This window comes from Vipera ursinii, assembly GCF_947247035.1.
Source record: "Vipera ursinii genome assembly, chromosome: 1".
NCBI classification, from domain to species: Eukaryota; Metazoa; Chordata; class Lepidosauria; order Squamata; family Viperidae; genus Vipera; species Vipera ursinii.
The window spans coordinates 122,123,643-122,144,574 of record NC_139512.1 but is presented as its reverse complement, the minus strand read 5'-3'; the positions used below and the strand labels follow the sequence as shown (position 1 = coordinate 122,144,574).

General features: G+C 43.3%; 1 protein-coding gene across 12 annotated transcripts in view; it reads right to left on the bottom strand.

Annotated features, from left to right (window-relative positions):
• TNS1 (tensin 1) overlaps nucleotides 1-20,932 on the bottom strand; it is a 402,998-nt gene that overhangs the window by 187,602 nt on the left and 194,464 nt on the right. For 2 of the 12 annotated variants that reach the window (XM_083349841.1, XM_083349835.1), the window contains exon 1: nucleotides 4,991-5,294. The exons of 9 other annotated variants lie outside the window; for them this stretch is intronic. In XM_083349841.1, coding sequence (XP_083205967.1) covers nucleotides 4,991-5,017 — 27 coding nt within the window. In that variant the 5' untranslated portion in view covers nucleotides 5,018-5,294. Of the gene's footprint in view, nucleotides 1-4,990; nucleotides 5,307-20,932 lie in introns of those variants that run through there. One more of the 12 variants, XM_083349832.1, reaches the window with a different exon arrangement.

Here is a 20,932-nt window from a genome sequence, read left to right as displayed (position 1 = left end):
GGAAGGTGGATGGATGGATGGATGGATGGATGGATGGATGGATGGATGGACGAATGGACAGACAGATAACATTTATTGTCATTTTGTTACTGTAGGCACATTGGCACACATTAAAAATGAAATTTTGTTGCTTGTTCTCAAAAGTGTACACGTACATAACACACATTTAAACATGTCATATACAACATATGTATAAACCTACACCCTTACATATAAATAACATATAAATATTAATTACTGTCAAGGATGTGTGTGTGTGTGTGTGTGTGTGTGTGTGTGTGTGTGTGTACTTTAGAAAGAAAAAGGAATCGAGCACCAGGATAGAAATGTAAACAAACTGTTTAATATGTAAAACACTTAGCTTTCATCGACCCAACTGCCGACGTCGTTAGAGCAAGTTCCGGTACGACATGTGTGAGTTCTTTTACAAAAAAAGCACTGTGTGTGTGTGTGTGTGTGTGTGTGTGTGTGTGTTCAAGTTAGATGTGAAATAAGCAAAGAACAAGAGGGCAGTGGGTGAATATAGGGGAAATAATTGTAGAAAGGATATTATTGATATTCTTTCTACAATATATGATACTTCCCAGGTCAAATAAGGATGTGCAAGGAGAATCCACCTAGGTACCTTGGGAGTAAGCAGGCAACGTCTCATAAATTAGAGCAATCTGAGGATATTTGAACTGAACTAAGATATTGCAAGAACCAGCAAGTTTGGGAAAGAAAATCTTTCCTCAGAGGCAAATAGCCTATCTGAAGCATGTCAGTCTCTCTGACAGAAGACAGCTATAGAACCATTCCTAATGGGAAGGGCATTGAAAAGAATGAAAGGTAAATTAAAAAACCAAAGTTAATTTTCTCTCCATATTTTAATAAGAAAGTAGGGAGAAAGTGGTTAGGAAGGAAAGACTCGAGAAAGGACAATAGGTATATAAAACCATGAGTTTTCAAGACACGAATGGTAAAAGGAACCTAGTATGAGTAGGTTTTTATTGCACTGAAGTACATTTAGGCTTGTGGTGTGCTTAAAAGATTAGCACAGAGACACCTTTAATATGATGTGTGCTTAATGTCTCTTTCCTATATATAAGAAACAGGGATCAAGAATAGATTCAGGAGCCAACATGTTTCAGTTTACAGTTTTACTCAGGGAAACCCTAAAACATCTGTGTTCCTGAATAAATTACAATTGAAGCAGACTGCAAAGCCTTCATCTATGTATGCCAGTCTTCACTTTTCAATTAATTAGATTCTTGCCTGGTAATTCTAGTTCTGATATCTGTTCCCTATCATTGTTCCAATTATTGGCCAGACCCATTCCAATACTGTGGAATGCTTTCTAATACTTAAGAGCGTTAGCTATTTTTGTCTTACAACAGATATAAACACTGAAAAATATCAGCATCAATATTTTTGAGCAGGCCAGATGCAGTCACCAAGGGCTGGAGTACATAGTGGGATAGGCTAAGAAGATATCAAAGTTCAACTTAAGTAAGCACAGCATAAAAACACTTCCCAAGTGGGGGGGGAGACTTGGAACGGAACTTCTGAAAGAGTTTCAGCAACCCCAGGAAGTCTCATTAATGCTACACCCTTCCACAAAAACAATGCACCAACCGCCCTGTTTTAATTGCCAAAGCAGATTTGTTTAAAATTAGTGTAGCTCTTGGCTAAATATTTGGACCACTTGCTGTAGCTTGCCTTTTTTTTCAGCCCACTTTAGGAACCCAGGAAAAAGCCCAAACTATATTAAAGCTTCTAAAAGTTAAGCATCGCTTTGTTCCTTGCCACGTACTACAACCTTAAACACTCAACAATATGCTTTCACTAGTCACAGAACCTTACAAGGTTGAGCACACCCATGATTTATTCTTAATTAGAATCAAATCAGGGCCAGGATGATACTACCATTGAACTCAATTTTCCTCACCAAATACAGGTAATCCTCGACTTACAACAGTTTTTTTAGTGACTGTTCAAAGTTACAACGATACTGAAAAAAGTGACTTATGACCGTTTTCACACAACCATTGCAGCATCCCTATTGTCATGTGATCAAAATTCAGACACTTGACTCGCGTTTATGACAGTTGTAGTGTCCTGGGCTCATGTGATCCCTTTTTGCTTCCTTCTGACAAGCAAAGTCAATAAGGAAACCATATTCACTTAACAACCGGGTTACCCATTTAACAACTGCAGTGATTCATTCAACAAATGTGGCAAAAAACTCGTAAAACGGGGCAAAACTCACTTAACAAATTTGTCACTTAGCAACATAAATTTTGGGATCAATTGTGGTCATAATTCGAGGACTACCTGTAGAAGAAAGCTGTGGAAGCTCCAGACAAAGCAAGTCCTTACTTGCAATTTGGTTTAAATGTGACTTAAACTCCATCCATCAATAAGCAAGTTAGTAGACATAATTTTTGTCCTAATTTCAGTGAAACTGTCTTCTCTCTGAAAGTTTCTTCATTGCAGTAATTAGGATTTGCCACTGTTAAGTGAGTTTTGCCCCATTTTACAATCTTTCTTGCCACACACTTAAATGAATCATTGCACTTGTTAAATTAGGAACACAGTTGTTAAGTGGATCTGGCTTCCCTATTGACTTTGCTTGTCAGTAGGTCACAAAAGGGGATTTCATGACACCGGGACACTGCAACCGCCATAAATACATGCCAGTTGCCAGCATCTGAATTTTGATCATGTGTCAAACTTGCGACGTCACATGACATCGCGCAACCTATTGGACTGTTTTGCCATTGCCGGCAATTGGGTGGGTGCGGCTTCTGTGTCACACATCCGGCCCGCGGGTTGGCAGACACCCCTGGTCTATGCAGATGCTGCAATGGTCGTAAGCATGAAAAACGGTAGGCAGTCATTTTTTTCAGTGCCATTGTAACTTTGAATGGTTAAATTGAAGACTACCTGTATGATTGATTATGACACTGAAATACTTAAGTTCTGAAGGGCATTAGATTGTCTACACCTGGACTTAAGGTTCATGGTGAACCTACAAAAGCTAGCCTCTCCAAATCCCAGCCTGTATTAGATATACTCTGTGCAGGATATTTCATCTGGAAAAAAATGACAGCATCCCCCTCACGACTGAAAGTGCAGGATTCTTCTCTGAAAATTCATTTGTTCTGCAATGTGGCTAGAATACCTGCATAAAAAGTTCAGTCATTAAACATTCCTTTTCTTTTTAGCATATACTGGGCATATTTTGCCTCGCCTGTTGATTTCTGCAATCTCCAGCCAATCATTAACTGCTTCTAACTAGCCTCTGTTCCCCCACCACCTTAAAAACTAATGCATCCATTTCCAGGCTTGCAAGAACTGTTTCCTTTTTCAAAGAACAGTTGAAACCTAAAAACATCTGTGCTGAAGTTCTACCCTAAAGTGCAAAACCAAGCCAGATGTTTTATTGCATTCTTCTGACTCTTAAGGAGTGGCATATGAGGTGTTGGGGGGGAGAGACAGACAGACAGACAGACAGACAGAATCAGAGCAACTAAACTCAAGAAAGTTTTTGCCATGCTGTAGAACTGAAAACTCTTCAGTTTCATGCTCCAGGTGGCTTCAGAATTCTTGAACTTGTGATATCAACACCTCCAATGGCAGCCAAAATTGAAAAGAGTGATTCTACCCAGGAACGTTCCAATCTGAAGAGTGGGCAAAATTATTTTGTATCTACATAAGCCAAAATGAGTTTATTGCTCTGGTTAGCAAACAGGTAGGGAGTGTTTTACAAGTTGGTTACAAACATGTATTGAGTAGTAGCTGTCTGTAACTTGATTCATGAAAAGAGTGTAATAAAATCTCAAACAAGTTATACAACCTGTTATTTCAAAAACATAGCTGATATGAATGTGAATAATTCACAGGCTTTGTGCGTTTTACAGATCTATACTTCGGATCATGACAGGTAACTTCAACTTGTTACAACTGCTACAAAAAAACCTCTCTATCAATTATCTGTGTCCCACTGATTCTGCCACCAACATTTCCTAATTAGGCATGCTATTTTAGCACACCAATCTTGGAAAAAACGAACAATCCTAAGAATTTTTGCAACTCTTGTTTTTATTGCAACATAAACAATCTTAATAAGTAATGTGCATTCTTGTTTTCATGATATAAATTTATGGTAAATCAAAATTTCACTTTGCTCTACAAGTTTGGTCTCATTTTAAGCACTCTGGAAAAAATAAGACTCCCTAGCAACAAAGAAGAACGTTACACTGAATTCTGCCTCTGGTACTCTCTTCTTATTGCTTGCTGCCAAGCTTTATATATCCTTGCAAATAATCTGCTACCATTCTTTGTCTTCACCTGATTAAAAAAACACGTAGAGGTGTAGAGCTTAAGTGAAGGTACTCAACCCCTAATTCCTCCTCTTCACCTTCTTACTGCAAAATTGTTAAAACTGAAATTACCCAATCCTGCCATTCCTTTATTTCAAATAAGGGTGATGCTATGAGTTGAGCATGCAAAAAGACCATCGTTCCTAAATGCCAAGGAAGAGATATGCTGCTCCAGCAGAAAGTTACACAAATATACAATACTGAAAATAGATTTAGGGAAGAGAAACAGAGGAACAGAACATAATCTTGTAGCTAAACTGTTACTCCCATGGGGCATCACTATTTTCCCAACCATTCAACAGACAAAATTCAGCTTAGTACCGTAGTAGCTGACTCTTCCCCAACACACAAACACCAATGCTAATTTAAACTAGCCTCCACAATCTAAACTTTCTCTAGATTCTAGAAGTTTACTACTTCCTTCAGAACATCATTCATAAAGTGTTTAACCCCCCTTGCCTAATTCCGACCATTCAAGATATTCAGATTATTTTAAAGGCCAGGAACCAAAGGCCTGAAACAAGTACGCATCTTCTTTTCATAAGCAACTCCCCCCAAACCCTTTATTGCTACTTTCCCCAATTTCTTTAGACGATCAGGAAAAAGAATTGTCAGAAGAACAATACCTGGTTCATTACACTTCCAAAATCCATCCTTCTGGGCTGTTTTATTTAAGTACTGTCACCTCCAAGATGGTGACTACTTCCAAGGGGACAGGAAACGGTGGATCTCACCTTAGTTAAGCTTCTCTCTCCTTCAGGATGAGCAGAATACTAGCCATCGCTTGTACAAAAGTTAACCCGAGCAGAGGGTGTTAGTCAAAGCTGGCAGAGGTAAAAGAACGTTACACAGTATTCGATTGAAAATGGAGAGAAGCCAGGGACTTGGATTCGGACATTGGTGAAAGGGCAGCAGATCTCTTTGCCCGAGGCTTTCGGGGCTGGTGAGCTTGGGAAAGTAGTGTGCAGTGATTAAGCAGAAAGGAAAAAGCTTTCAGAACAGTCACAAAAGGGATTTTCCTTTCCAATCTCCACCTTATTAGCACAGCCTCTTCCCACCCACCCACCCCCCTCCATGCATCGCTGTCCAAGTACAACATCACACACGCCCAAAAACAACACCACTGGCTGTGTGGGGCTCTCTCTTCCCCCCCCCTCTCCTTCAGCTTTAAAGGGCATGGCATCCATAAACCAGCCTGTAAGAAGAATCAGGGTGGGAGTCAAAAGACAGGGTAACCAGAATAGCTTGAAGGGGGAGTGAAATAAAACATTGTAAAAGTTCTGCACAAACTTGGCTGCCGGTCTGAGCCTTATCAGGCTCTCCAGACATAAGGCTGGAAAGCCTGGCATGGCAGACGTGCCACGGTGATGGAGGAGAGATTCTACCAGCCCTGACAGGACTGTGAGACCCTTGGCCAGTAACTCGCCCACGCTCTCTTTCAGATAGTCACATTTTCACAGAACTCAAACAGGTCTGCACTGTGCCGGGGTTCACACAAAGCTGGAGACGAGTTCTAAGGAGCCAATTAAAAATGATGACAAGGAGTAATACCCTGTTTGCTTGTTTTAGGTGGTCACCTTAAAATCTTCAAGAAAAAAAAAATCCGTTTCAGATTCCATTGTGTTACATAAATCACATAATTTGTGCAATGACATCATCATGCAAGCAATATCACTTAGATATTTCTGTGTTTCAACCAGATACCTATGCCACTGTAATATGAAGAAACCCCTTTGGAATACGTCCTCTTAGCTGGGACAGATACTAGCATATAGTACAATGAGTGGGGTCCTTGGTGTTCTCCAAGTTTGGTTGTTTTCTTGCAGATATTTCTTTACCCAACTAGGTCACATCATGTTATATAATTGGCCAATGAAATGTCTGCAAATAACCCAGCTAAGAGAGTACCAAAGATCCACAATTTAACCCTGAACTACAAATATTCTCTTTTTTTGATAGTATGAGTATCAGGAAAGATCTATGGAGCTTCTTTAAACCTGCTCATATTCCTGGGCAGCAAAATTCCTTTAAGTTAGAAGTGGGGAACTATGGCCCTTTTATGACTTGTGGACTTCAACTCCCAGAATTCCTTAGCCAGTCATTCTTGCTGTCTCAAGAATTCTGGGAATTCTTGAAATCCACAAGTCATAAAAGCTCCACAGTTCTCCACCCCTGCTTTGAGTGCACTTCAATAAAATAAAATAAAAATGGCCCTTCCTTCATTTATTTGTTTGTTCATTTGCCTAGTTTTTAATTCCATCAGCTGAAGGGGCATCACTCAGCATGCATTGTGTCACCCCTTCCACACAAAATGCATACATTCCCCTCCCTGGATAAAAGCCTCTTTCCCAAAACACATCCAGCCCTTGATGAGTCAAGCTTTCCGGGTGCCTCCTCCTCTTCCCATCCCTACGACAGACTTGCTGCACATCTGGATCCACTTGTGGCTTAAACATTAGGGGTACTGAGAGACGACTGCCTATAAAAGCTAGAGCAGCCAACTGTTTCAAAGAAGGAAGATTTCTTTTGATTTTTAAAAACCGACTTAGTCAGGAAAGAATTTCTGCTGTCCCTGAGCTTACTCAGGAGACGCTGCAGAAGGCTGCAGCTTCTTTGTAAAGCCTTGAAAATGGCATTTCCATGCAAAATGCTTAATCATGGCAGAATCATTTAGAAAATGAAAGTTGACATACCAGATAATATGAATGGAGAAAGCCAAAGATGAAGAAAATCAAATTTATTTATTTATTTATTTATTTATTTATTTATTTATTTATTTATTTATTTATTTATTTATTTATTTATTTATTTATTTATTAAATTTTTATACCGCCCTTCTCCCGAAGGACTCAGGGCAGTGTACAGGGCAATAAATATCAAAATGTAAATACAAAAGTTAAAAAAGAAATTAAAAAGAATTAAATAATTATGCCCAAAAATACAATACTAAAAATGTGTTAAAACTTATTTAAATCCAACCCCAAACCCATCAGACCAGGCCAGATTGCTCAAATAGATAGGTTTTCAAATCACACCGGAAGGAGCGCAGGTCGGGGGCCATCCGGAGCTCAACAGGAATGCGGTTCCACAGGTCTGGCGCGCCCACAGAGAACGCCCTCCCCCTGGGGGCCACCAATCGACATTCTTTGATCGGAGGCACCCTGAGGAGGCCCTCTCTGTGGGAGCGCACTGGACGGAGGGAAGTTGATGCCGGCAGCAGGTGCTGCCGTAGGTAATCCGGACCCATGCCATGTAGGGCTTTGTAGGTCATAACCAGCACCTTGAATCTCACCCGGAGGGCAACCGGTAGCCAATGCAGCTCGCGGAGCAGAGGTGTAACATGGGAGTATTGGGAGACCCCCAACACAACTCGCGCGGCTGCATTCTGCACCAGTTGAAGCCTCCGGGTGGTCCTCAAGGGCAGCCCCATGTAGAGAGCATTGAAGTAGTCCAAACGAGAGGTCACAAGCGCATGAGTGACTGTACGCAAGGCATCCCGGTCTAGATAGGGCCGCAACTGGTGCACCAGGCGAACCTGGGCGAAGGCCCCCCTAGTCACAGCTCCTATATGATCTTCTAAGGAGAGCCGTGAATCTAGAAGGACCCCCAAGTTGCGAGCCCTATCTACAGGGGGTAATAGCTCACCCCCCATAGAAAGAGATGGAATATTCTGAATATCCTGAGATGCCGACACGTACAGCCACTCAGTCTTGTCAGGGTTGAGTCGAAGCCTGTTCCTCCCCATCCAGACCCAAACCGCCTCCAGGCAACGGGACATCATGTTGAGGGCATCACTGGGGTGGTTTGGGGTCGAAATAAAAAGCTGGGTATCATCCGCGTACTGATGATAACCAACTCCAAAACCACGAATGATCTCACCCAGAGGCTTCATGTAGATGTTGAACGGGAGAGGCGAGAGGACCGATCCCTGAGGAACTCCACAAACAAGGGGTCTCAAGGTCGACCTCTGCCCTCCTGCCAACACCAACTGCGAACGCCCCAGAAGGTAGGAGAACCACTGAAGAACTGTGCCTCCCACTCCCAACCCCCTGAGGCGCCGCAGCAGGATACCATGGTCGATGGTATCGAAAGCCGCTGAGAAGTCTAAAAGGACTAGGACAGAGGAACAGCCCCTGTCCCGCGCTCGCCAGAGATCATTCACCAGAGCAACCAATGCCGTCTCCATGCTGTACCCGGGCCTGAAACCCGATTGGTACGGGTCAAGATAATCAGCTTCCTCCAGGAACAGAGGGAGCTGATGCGCCACCACGCTCTCAACAACCTTCTCAAGAAAGCGAAGGTTGGAGACCGGACGAAGTTTATTTAATACAGCTGGGTCCAGGGCAGGCTTCTTGAGGAGGGGTCTCACCACCGCCTCCTTCAAGGTGGCGGGAAAACTACCCTCCCTCAGAGAAGCAGTTATCACTGCCTGGAGCCAGCCTCGTGTCCCGTCCCGGGCTGCATAAACCAGCCAGGAGGGGCACGGGTCCAACAAACACGTGGTGGAGCTCAGCTTCCCCATGATCCTGTCCATGTCTTCAGGAGTCACAGGATCGAACTCCTCCCAGATAACACCGACAAGACTGCCCGTATCCTCATCATCAGACTCTGCCCAGTCGGAGTCCAGACCGGTCCGGATCTGAGCGATTTTGTCCGACAGATATCGACTAAACTCCTCGGCACGACCCTGCAAGGGCTCCTCCCTCACCTCCTGATTAAGGAGGGAGCGAGTTACTCTAAACAGGGCGGCCGGGCAATTATCTGCGGATGCGATAATACCTCATATAATGATTTTTTTCCAGGCTTGAATCATTATATTAATATTCACAATATTGGTACTCATTGTCAAATAGCTCCGGGAGGTACAATGAGTACCAAAAATGATGAGTACCAAACATTTTTTCCCATAAGGAATAATGTAGTATGTCACAAGGCAACTGACATAGACAAGTTCTAGCTTGTGTGTCAAGTACCAAACAAATGATGAGTACCGGGACAAAATTGAGTACCAAATTTGACAAGTTTCAAAGCAGTTGAGTACCAGGATATCACTGTAACTTGCTTCTCCACAATCTTCGTGTTTAGTTTATTTTTCCTGTTTTTCCAAAGGCCATCACTCCCTTTCACTTTTATTCTAAGTCATGGCTGAGATGAAAAAATTGCCTACAACCTAACAACTGAATTTATTATTTATTTTATTATTAATTAAACTTATATACCGCCCTTCTCCCATAGGACCCAGGTGCGGTTCACAAGGCAATTAAAACAACATTACAATACAAAATTTAATAACAATTAAAATAGATTAAATTTTCCTTAATTAAAATCTAAAACCCCTATAACTCTGATTAAAAACCCAATTACAATAAGTTAAAAAATAAAAAAAAATCCTCAGTCCTGGCCGGAAAGCTCAAAGAGCCAGGTCTTCAGGTCCCGGCGGAACGAATGAAAATCAGGGGCACTCCTAAGCTCTACGGGTAACTGGTTCCAGAGGGCAGGCGCGCCCACAGAGAAGGCCCTCCCCCTGGGTGTTGCCCGCCGGCAATCCTTTGCCGGTGGCACCCTGAGAAGGCCCTCCCTGTGGGAGCGCACAGGACGAAGGGAACTTGATGCTGGCAGCAGGTGTTCCCTCAGATATCCCAGACCCAAGCCATTTAGGGCTTTATAGGTCATCACCAGCACCTTGAATTTCACCCGGAGGGCAACCGGAAGCCAATGCAGCTCGCGGAGCAGAGGTGTTATATGGGAGTATCGGGAAGCCCCCATCACAACTCGCGCGGCTGCATTCTGCACCAGTTGAAGCCTCCGGTGGTCCTCAAGGGCAGCCCCATGTAGAGAGCATTGCAGTAGTCTAACCGGGAGGTCACAAGCACATGAGTGACTGGGCGCAAGGCATCTCAGTCCAGATAGGGCTGCAACTGGCACACCAGGCAAACCTGGGCAAAAGCCCCCCTGGTCACGGCTCCTATATGATATTCAAGGCTGAGCCGCGAGTCCAGCAAGACACCCAAGTTGCGAGCCCTATCGACGGGGGGGGTAACACCTCACCCCCCCATCATTAAAGATGGAATAGAATGGTTCACTCGAGATGCCCGTACACACAGCCACTCAGTCTTGGCAGGATTGATTCTGAGCCTGTTTCTCCCCATCCAAACCCGAACCGCCTCCAGGCAACAGGACATCACCTCGAGGGCATCACTGAGTTGGTTTGGGGTAGAAAGAAAAAGTTGGGTAAACATGGGCGTACTGATGATACCCCACCCCAAAACCACGAATGATCTCACCCAGCGGCTTCATATAGATATTGAACAGGAGGGGAGAGAGGACCGATCCCTGAGGAACTCCACAAACGAGAGACCTTGGGGCGGATCTCTGCCCTCCCGTCAACACCGACTGCGAGGGCTCCATGAGGTAGGAGGAGAACCACCACAAAACAGTGCCCCCCACTCCCAACCCCCTGAGACGTCGCAGCAGGATACCATGGTCGATGGTATCGAAAGCCGCTGAGAGATCTAATACGACTAGGACAGAGGAACAACCCCTGTCCCGAGTCCGCCAGAGATCATTCATCAGCGTGACCAATGCCGTCTCCGTGCTGTACCCGGGCCTGAAACCCGATTGGTACGGGTCAAGATAATCAGTTTCCTCCAGGAACAGAGGAAGCTGATGCGCCACCACACTCTCAACAACCTTCACTAAAAAGCGAAGATTGGAGACTGGACAATAGTTATTCAAAATAGCTGGATCCAGGGCAGGCTTCTTGAGAAGGGGTCTCACCACCGCTTCCTTCAAGGCGGCGGGAAAGACACCCTCGCTCAAAGAAGCAGATATCACTGCCTGGAACCAGCCTCGTGTCTCCTCCCGAGCTGAATAAACCAGCCAGGAAGGGCACGGGTCCAATAAACAGGTGGTAGAGCTCAGCCTCCCCATAATCCTGTCCACCTCCTCGGGAGTCACAGGATCAAACTCAGTCCAGATAATACTCTCAAGACCACTCAATTCCTCCCTGTCAGACTCTGCCCAGTCAGAGTCCAAACTGGTCCGAATCTGAGCGATTTTGTCCACCAGATGCTGGCTAAACTCCTCGGCCCGCCCCTGCAAGGGCTCCTCCCTCACCTCCTGAGAAAGGAGGGAACAAGTTACCCTAAACAGGGCGGCCGGGCGATTATCTGCGGACGCGATGAGGGCGGCAAAGTAATTAGACTTCGCCGTCCTCATCACCGCGAGATAAGACCTAGTGAAAGATCTTATTCGCAATCGGTCAGATTCAGACCGGCTGGATCTCCAACAGCTCTCCAGACTCTGTCTCCGACGTTTCATCTCTCGTAGCTCCACAGAAAACCATGGAGCCCATCGGGATCTGTGCCGGATCAGGGGTCGCAAGGGTACAACCCGGTCAAGTGCCTCGGTGGCAGCCCTCTCCCAAGCCTCCACCAAGGCATCAGCCGGGCTGTGAGTGAGGGAGATAGGTATAGACCCAAGCGCCGTCTGGAACCTTTCTGGATCCATTATGTACCTGGGGCGGAACCACCTGGTCGGCTCCACAGCCCAGCGGCGAGGGGTAGCGTATCGGAAGACCAGCTGTAGGAGGTGATGATCGGACCATGACAGGGGGACAGTATTTGGCGTACCCCCTCCCAGATCATCAAACCACTGTCCAGATAGGAAAACCAGGTCGAGAATGCGACCCCCTCCATGGGCCGGGCCCTGAATTATCTGGGTCAGGTCCATGGCCGTCATGGAGGCCATGAACTCCCGAGCTAACTCTGACGACCCGCCCAGGGATGGAAGGTTGAAATCATCCAGAACCATAAGTCTGGGAAATTCAACCACCAGCCCTGAAAGGGTGTCGAGAAGCCAAGGCAGAGTTGTTGCAACACAGCTGGGCACCAGGTATGTCAGCAACAAACCCAGCTGAACCCCAGAGCCAAACTTCAGGAGGAGCGACTCACTCCCGCCAATCTGTACAACAGTGGTCTGCCGAGGGTATAAGGTCTCCCGTATAACCACCGCCACCCCCCGCCCCTACCCTGAGCCCGCGGCCGGTGCAGCACACAGAAACCTGGAGGGCAGAGCTCAGTCAGAGGGACAACTCCCTCTGAGCCCAACCAGGTTTCCGTAATGCATGCCAGATCCGCGCGTTCCTCCTCGATCAAATCTCGGATGAGGGGAGCTTTGTTCACTACGGATCTGGCATTAAAATACACCAGCCTAAGCTCAGGGGCCCGATCTCCCTCACCCCCGGGTAAACGGGTATCAACCAGAGGGTCGGAGCACACCACCGCTTGAAGACAGCGGGGGCGTGATCCCGGATGTTGATACGGCTCTCTGTGCAACCACCTGCTACCATTCCCAATCGTCGTGGGGGTTTGAAACCCCACCCCACAACCAGAGGAACCAGAAATCCCTAACCCCAAGCTCGTCTCGCCGGGAACCATCTCCGGCCTGGACTGACAGCCGGTTGATAAAATACCCTTATCCCTCCCACCCCTATCATTCACCCCCCTCCCTAACCCCCTAAAACAACCAGCTAAAAAACATAGTAGGGGCTTTTTAATCTGCTTCAACCAGCAGCCCCTATCTATGCCCAACCACCTCTTAGGGTCCCAGCAATTGGGCCCGTCCTCAAGGGAGATAGAGCACAAGGCGGCAGGTCGTGCCCAGGCGGCAGGAACTCTCCTGAGGGCATATAAGTCCGCAATAGAGTAGTATAAGTGGGCGATATGCCAAAATGTCCACATTGGGCTATTTGTAGGCAGCTAGATGGTTAAAATAAAGATGTTAAGGAACATTGTTGAAGTTATCAAGTCAGGGCGGCAAAACAAAAACCGTTAAGCCAAGCCCATCCAAGCCAAGCCAAGTCAAGTCAAGCCAGCTCTATTCTCACCCAAGCTGGCTGCAGTTATAAGAGCCATAATAGTTCTCTCACAACGAATGGCAAATTAATCTGGGCAAAACTTGGCTAAAGACAACCGGGATAAATCCACCTCAGCTGATCTCTCACATCAGGGGTGGATTGATAGTTAATTGTTCTGCATATGAGTTGCACCATATGTGTGCAAATGCTTGGATCTACCTCTAGAGCAGGGGTGTCAAACTGCCGGTCTGAGGGCTGGATGCATCGTAGTGAAACCGTGCCCACCCCATTGCCAGCAATGGGGAAAAAAGTCACGATACATTGCGACATGTCACTTGATATTGCAAGTTTAATACCCCTGCTCTACAGACACCCCCATTATTCTTTGTCTGCAGCCTGCAGTTTGCTGATCCTGTATTAGATATAGGCAAAACCATCTGCTGGTCAGTTATGCGGTTTAAAATTTCCTAAACCATTTGGGGCAAGGATGGGCCAGAAGACCTAGTCTGTGAAAGTTGTGATTGTTTGACCAGGTATTTCATGGACAAATTTGCTTGCATTCATTCCACGTTGGCAGTCAAATGGACAGAATCTTCTGAGATGAGAGAGGTGGTGTCTTGCATTGTTATCTGGGAAGCTTTTGAGCACTAGCATTGGCTTGACCATAAATTGTATATAAATTTACCATTAAGTTGTTGAAGTGCATTCCGTCTCCTCATACCCACTCAAAAAAGAAGTTTAAAACCATCACACAATTATCACATCCTAGATTCCATGGTTCCCTTTAGTAAACCCTTTTTTCCCTAAATCATATGTATCATATCCCTTTTTTCATGTCCATTTCCCTTTTTACATCTATTACATTCCTTTGCACACCAATTTCCATCCTCATTTCTGCATCTTTTCCTTTTCTGTAGAAATATCTCTTTTATTGTTCTTTTCAACTCTTGACCCCAAGATTTTTCTGACTTCATGACTTTTTAATCTTTTGTTATAGTTACTTCCTTTCTGCATTGTGCAACTTCATTGCTCACCTCTGCATTTCCATGCTTGACTATTTTCCTCAACTATGACATCATTTTTCCCCTCAACCCTGAGTTTCTCCAAATATTTATTGGCTCTGTGTTTGTACTTTTTCTGCAGAATATCTCTGACATAAAGTCTGCTGTGCTTACAATTATTTTTTATTAAAGATCACAGTATATTCTCATGGGTCATTGGGTTCATTCTGATGAAACTGAAACAGTTTCATTCACTCCTTACTACCAATGCAATTTTTCCTGTTTCATTTTCAGCCTGTTATACATCTATTCACATTCTCTTTTCTGCATTTTTTTTCCTTTTCTGTAGACATGTCTCATCTATCAGTAGGAGGTCCTCTTGTCTTTATTCATAATATTCTCATATGGGGTCCATAATCTTCAATTTATAACAGAATAACAGAGTTGGGAGGGACCTTGGAGGTCTTCTAGTCCAAACCTGCCCCTTTCAAGCAGGAGCACCTATATCATTTCTGACAAATGGTTGTCCATTCTCTTCTTAAAAATCTCCAGTGTTGAAGCATCTACAACTTCTGGAGGCAAGTCGTTCCACTAATTACTGTAATCGTTCTCATTGTCAGGTAATTTCTCCATAGTTCTAATTTGGTTCTCTCCTTGATTAGTTTCCAATCACTGGATCCATTGCAATTTCATCTATATAGCAACTACCTATACACTACCTTTTTCCTTCTCTTAATCTCATTTCTGCTATTTACTCTGCAATCTTACTAGAAATATGTCCGTTTGTGGTTTTTTTTTTTGTTTTTTGTCTACTAAACTCTCAGTTTGTCTTGTTTGTAGCCCATTTCCGCCACTATTTTTTTTGTTCTTGATAACTTACATACCTTGCCAACAGACTTTTGAAAATTCCCATCATTTTTCTTCTCTTCTTATGTTCAGGCACTATGAAAATTTTGGCCTTTCATCTAATGAGATATAGTTATTCACTCTTTTTTCTATGAAGATAGGCTACATTTCACTTAATTCTCCTATTTACTATAGTACATTGGGCGTCTTATTCTCGTTTTACTTCCCACCTCTACCCTGAAGCCTCCTTGTTTGATCTTAAATGCTGCTGCCCATATGATTTTTTTTCCCTTTGCAATCATAAGAACATAAAAGCCATGCTGTTCTTTTCTTGTGTGGCCCTCCTTTCCCTAAAATATCTCACATCCATATTAACAATGCTTAAATTAAAAATTAAATTAAAATGTTAACGGTGCAAGACATTTTCAAATATAAACCCTTCCACAGTTGATATGTAAACTGCTGTTCCTGTACAGGATCTGCAACATCTGTTCCAAAGGCAACAGCTGTTTTGTGAATGGCCAGTATCTTTATTGAATAATCATTGTCAATACCTACTTCTCATTCCTCAATTAATTCCTATTTTTCTATCATCTGCCTCAGCCAAGATGGGGAAATGTACTTCATTTTCACCTCTCAGTATTATACTGCAGATACTGGATGAAGCAGGATCTTACAAGTCATAATAAATATGTTAGTTTTTTTAAAGTAACCAAGAATGTTCTTTCCTTTTGTTGCCACAGACTTTTGTGGCGCTACCACAGTACTTTTAGAAGCAAAAGCACTTTTAGAACTTCTAAATGCATAGTTGCTTCCTCTCTATGCCAAACAAGGTGCAGGTTTGCCTAGAATGACCAAAGATGTCTCAAAAATGGTTTCATGATTTGTCAACCCTGGATTAGACTGGTTTAATTTAATTTTAAATCCAAGCAAAATTAAGCAACATAACTGAGTCATCAGGCACCAGGCAAAAGTGATAGCCTCCCACCAGCTTTCACCTATGGTTAACCTTTTCCTCTCCTTTTCATTGAAGTATATATACCCAATGATCAGTTCTTTATTTTACTTCTCCTGTTTCCTTCAATGGCATTTAAGGTCCCTTCCTATCTACAGCTACAGTTGGAAAGCCTCACGAGGAAAAGGAAACATCAGAAATGCTATCCAAGGCAAGATTATTATTTTTCCAACCCTGCCTATTTGAAGCTCTCTTCTCCCCACGGACCAAAGTGTACAACAGAAGGAGGAGGCCTTTAAGATGCTATAAACTACTTATCTGTCTGGCAATAGCCTCTTGGAAATCACCAAGTTGAAAGTGCCTCTATGGAGCACAACACATAGGCAGACAGTGTTGACTCAGACGGCATATCCCTCTGACTCATTCTGCCAGCCAGCCAGCAAGAGATTTCCAGCAATGCAGGTGATGAAATGAAGGCAGAGGAATGACAGAGCTGTGGAAGTGTTGACCCCCAAAGACATGTAAAGTCCTACGTGGGTATTACCAACTGATATGAAAGAGCAGCTGCAAACAAAGCGGCACACTTTAAAGCATTCTTACTCATGCTCATAAAAATGACGACAATGCCAAGAATACCACAAACAACTTCATAAAGCAGGAGTGGGGAACCATGGTCCCTTTTATGACTTGTGGACTTCAACTCTTAGAATTCTTGAGCCAACATGGCTGGGTTCGGGAATTCTGGGAGTTGAAGTCCACAAGTCATGAAAGGGACCATAGTTCCCCACTCCTGTCACAAAGGTACCGAGAACAAAGGTCCATTTGTTCAATGATTACTTTCACACATTTGGAGGAAGGAGTCTTCTAGTACCTGACCTAAGAATGTTGCTGGCATCCCAAAAACATCTCAACCCATCCAGCTTTTACATTTTATAGATATGGGTGGTCTCTTGCAAGTAGAAACAGCTTGATTATGCAAGGAGCTGTTACGTATTTCTTTCTGTGCGTTGGTGTGTGTGTGCTGATTGCTGAAAGACTTCCAGTTTTCACTACATACAATTGGTTCGCTTGGACTTTTCATGAAAGTTATTTTGATATACAAATCTGTAGCTATTTATTTATGTCAATAAACATTTCTATCAATAAAACCGTTCACCAAACAATTCACAACTGAAAATGAAATCCGTAAACCAAAACAGGTTAAAGAGCACCACAAACAATAATTAGGTTGTGAACAGCCAACCTCCTGTGCCTTCAGGAGATTCTCTCAAACTCTCACCTCTTAAACAGAAAAACAGGCTACCCTTTTCAAAAACAAAAGCAGAACTCTGGGGATATGGATAAAAAAGTTTCTGCACCTGAACTGGGTGGGGTGGGGGAGGAAATGGAATGCACCATCTCCTCACTAGCTCTAATAAATGGCTGAAATAACCCTGAGAAGCCAGGTCCATGGATAAAGAAACACAGAGGGTTGCCCTTAAAGACCATCCAGGAGCTGCAGCTGGTTCACTATCAAACTAGTCATATCTTGTGGTTTGCCTGGAGCACTGCAGATATGTTGTAAATCAGGCTTCATATATCATAGGTTTTGAGGATATATTTTTTTTAAAAAATAACATGTGTTTACCTCTTATGAGGTTGATTTATCTCCAGAAGGGGGAAGAAAGTATCACGCTTTTTATTCCCTTTTTATTTTTACAGCCGCTCCTCATTTAGCAGAGCTACCTCCTTTAGCAACAGTTCATAAATACAATGGTAATAAAAAAAATTAAATCATTTTCTGACCGATGCATGCACTTATGCATAAATCTCTACACTTGACCACAGCTTATAGCTGAGAGGGAGTAATGTTCATGTTGCTGCGTGAGAGAACTTTATACGAATGAGATAGCAGCAACCACTGATCTTTGCGGTCCCTCTCTCACTCACTTGCTCTCAGTTATGCGGTTCAGTTTGTGGAACATTTTGTTTAGCAACCATTTTGTTTCCAATTTAAGGAACAAATTGCAGTTGCTAAACGAGGAGAGAATGCCTGTTGAGGTTGTGGAAGCCCCATTTCTCTTAAAGGTGAAGGTTAGAAAAAAATGATACCAGGCAGAGGTGTCTGCGCCAGTGACTACAAAGCCCCTAAACAAGGGAGGAAGGTGGAGTCAGAGTGAGTTGAGAGCTTCTGAAAGAGAAGGTTTAAGACCTCTACAGACCTAGCTGTGCTGTTACATTTGTAACGTCATTCAAAAGCACTAAAATGAAGAAACTACAAAGAACACACTAGACTAGGCAATCCTCTCTAAGATGGCAGCCAGCTAGGGAAAAGGATGTCTGCCTACTAACTGCTATAAATTGGACTCTCATTATAAAGAGAGCAAATAGATTACATGAAACTGCGGTAAGCAGCAATCAGGGCTGGCAACTGTGGGATAAAAACAAAAACAATTTACATAATCTATCATAAAACACTTACAAAATTCGGCCCAGGATAACAGTACTGCTTACATGAATATTCTCCTTTCCTACATAAATGCTGCTCAGTTTTACGCAGATTGGATTTCAGTCTCTGGAGCCAAAGATTCTACATGACATTCTGAACTGGGTTAGCGTTACTTCCATTTGACTTGTCACTAATGAAGTGAGCAAAAGAAAAGTGGGTGTCCAGGGATCAGAGAACACTCCATTTCTCCAAGTGTGACAACATTCTTGAGATTCCAGAAGCTGCTTTCCAGGCTCCGTGAACCCCACTTCCTTGAGAAAAATATATAAAATCTTTATGGCTTCCCATAAAGGAGGGAGAAATTCTTGGAAACGTAGGGAGAAAGCAAAATCCTTTCCTACTGGAAGAACGCAACTGCACTAATAGCAACCGAACTTCAGAATCTGGAAGGAAAAGGTGATTCCTCGGAATATCATTCCCACAAAGCCAGCCAAATGTATGGTTACTTCTGGAATCAGTTAGCAGCATCTGATGATATCTCAGCAGAGGGAAATTCAACAGGAAAGTTGAACAGACTCTTTCAGCCAATGGCTGAGGCCAAGCAATGTTTCCAATCACTTAAGGGCCAGGGTTTCAGTTTGCTACCCAGAGTTGCCTTTCTTCATGAACAAAACAAACAGAATAATAATAATAATAATAATAATAATAATAATAATAATAATAATAATAATAATAATAATAATAATAATAATAATATTTGGAAGGGACCTTGGAGGTCATTTAGTCGAACCCCCTGCTCAGGAAGTAAATCTTATACCATTTCAGGCAAATGGCTGTCCAGTCTCTTCTTAAAAACTTCCAGTGTTGGAGCATTCACCACTTCTGGAGGCAGGTTGTTCCACTGGTTAATTGTTCTAACTGTCAGGAAGTTTCTCCTTAGTTCTAGGTTGCTTCTCTCCTTGACTAGTTTCCATCCATTACTTCTTGTCCAGCATCATTTACATAGGAGGTTAGAATGTCAGATTTCTTGGCTGCAGAAACTGCAAGACATACCTGCTCCATATTGGAGCACAAAGGCCAATAGGTATATGTGCCCATTCCATGCTGCCCTTATTTTGCTAGAATTAAGATGATTATGTGAGAGAAAACTAAAAAAAACACAAAAAAATGTTCACAGTTTTATGCATTTCCAAAGAAATGTCAATATGAGGAAGCTGATAGAGCTGCATTGATGTGACGAAGGCCATCTCATCCCTATACATTTCATGGGTCTTCTTCGTGCAAGTATCATGGGAACTATCTACACAATATTGTATCTGAGGAAATCCATACAAACTGGTGCTTCCTTTTCTTGTATACTTTTTGTTAGCTTAACAGATCTTTATAATGCCTAACCTTATAATGCCTAGTTTTCACTAAAAGGTTGGTGGGGACATGTTTTATAAACATCCTGATCAACGACAGCATAATACAAATAATTAGAAGTGCTCCTTAACCAATCCACTTCCATTACTTAGGCCAATGGGGATATATTTTTAGAGTGGCAGGAGGAAAAGAAAGACATCCTTCACTCAGAACCAGATTAATTATTTGTACTTTTTTTCAACTTGTAATGTACAGTACGGTTCCTCTATTAAAAATAGGAGGAACTAAAGTTAGTAATGGTGAGATGCATAACTAAGAATAGAGTCTTGTAGCCCCAAATAAGCTGAGATTAGGTATTTCAGAGTTGAATTCATAACTGAATACCAATGACACATTCCAGAAATATTCTTCCCAAAGCTCACTGGAGGGACACATTCCCTCTGAGCCAAATAATGACCCAGAAGTTTACTTCCTTTTCCCAGCCTTTCTCAAGACCTAGGCCAAATCCTGGAATGTGAACAGCAACTGACGTTAGAGGATAGGCTCTTCTCAACATTTAGCAGAGGATGCGGATGGGGAGGATGCCTCTTGACAAGTTACCAAAAAGGGGGGAGGGGGAACTCTCTTCCCTTTCTCATTTTGTGAGAAATTTCAAACCATAGCGGTTTTGCATCTTTTCTGGAGAAATTGGAGGAAGAGGGATGAAGTACAAAAGAGCAACGGAAAAGGAGCATGAGTTGCTGCCTTCCTAGGCTTCTTCAGAAGCTCAGGACTGCATTATAAAGATGCAGCTTAGCCCTTGACACCATCCCTCTCTCTCACCCTATTTAACGGAGCATGGGAAGGACCATGGGCACAGACCATTCAGGAAGGCCCTAAGTAAATCATCAAGGGACAAGACGGAGCTTCTCCCCTCTAGGATGACATCCACAGATGGACAAAGATTCCATTTCCACCTCTGCTATTGAGTATGGTTAAATTCATGCAATGAAGAATGGTTGCCACACATTAGGTTGCCCCTGCTGAAGGAAGCTGGGGTTATGGTAGGTACAGAATTATAAGGGAGAAAAAGACTATGGCTAAAGCTGCAACTGAGAAGTGGTGCCAACCTGGAAT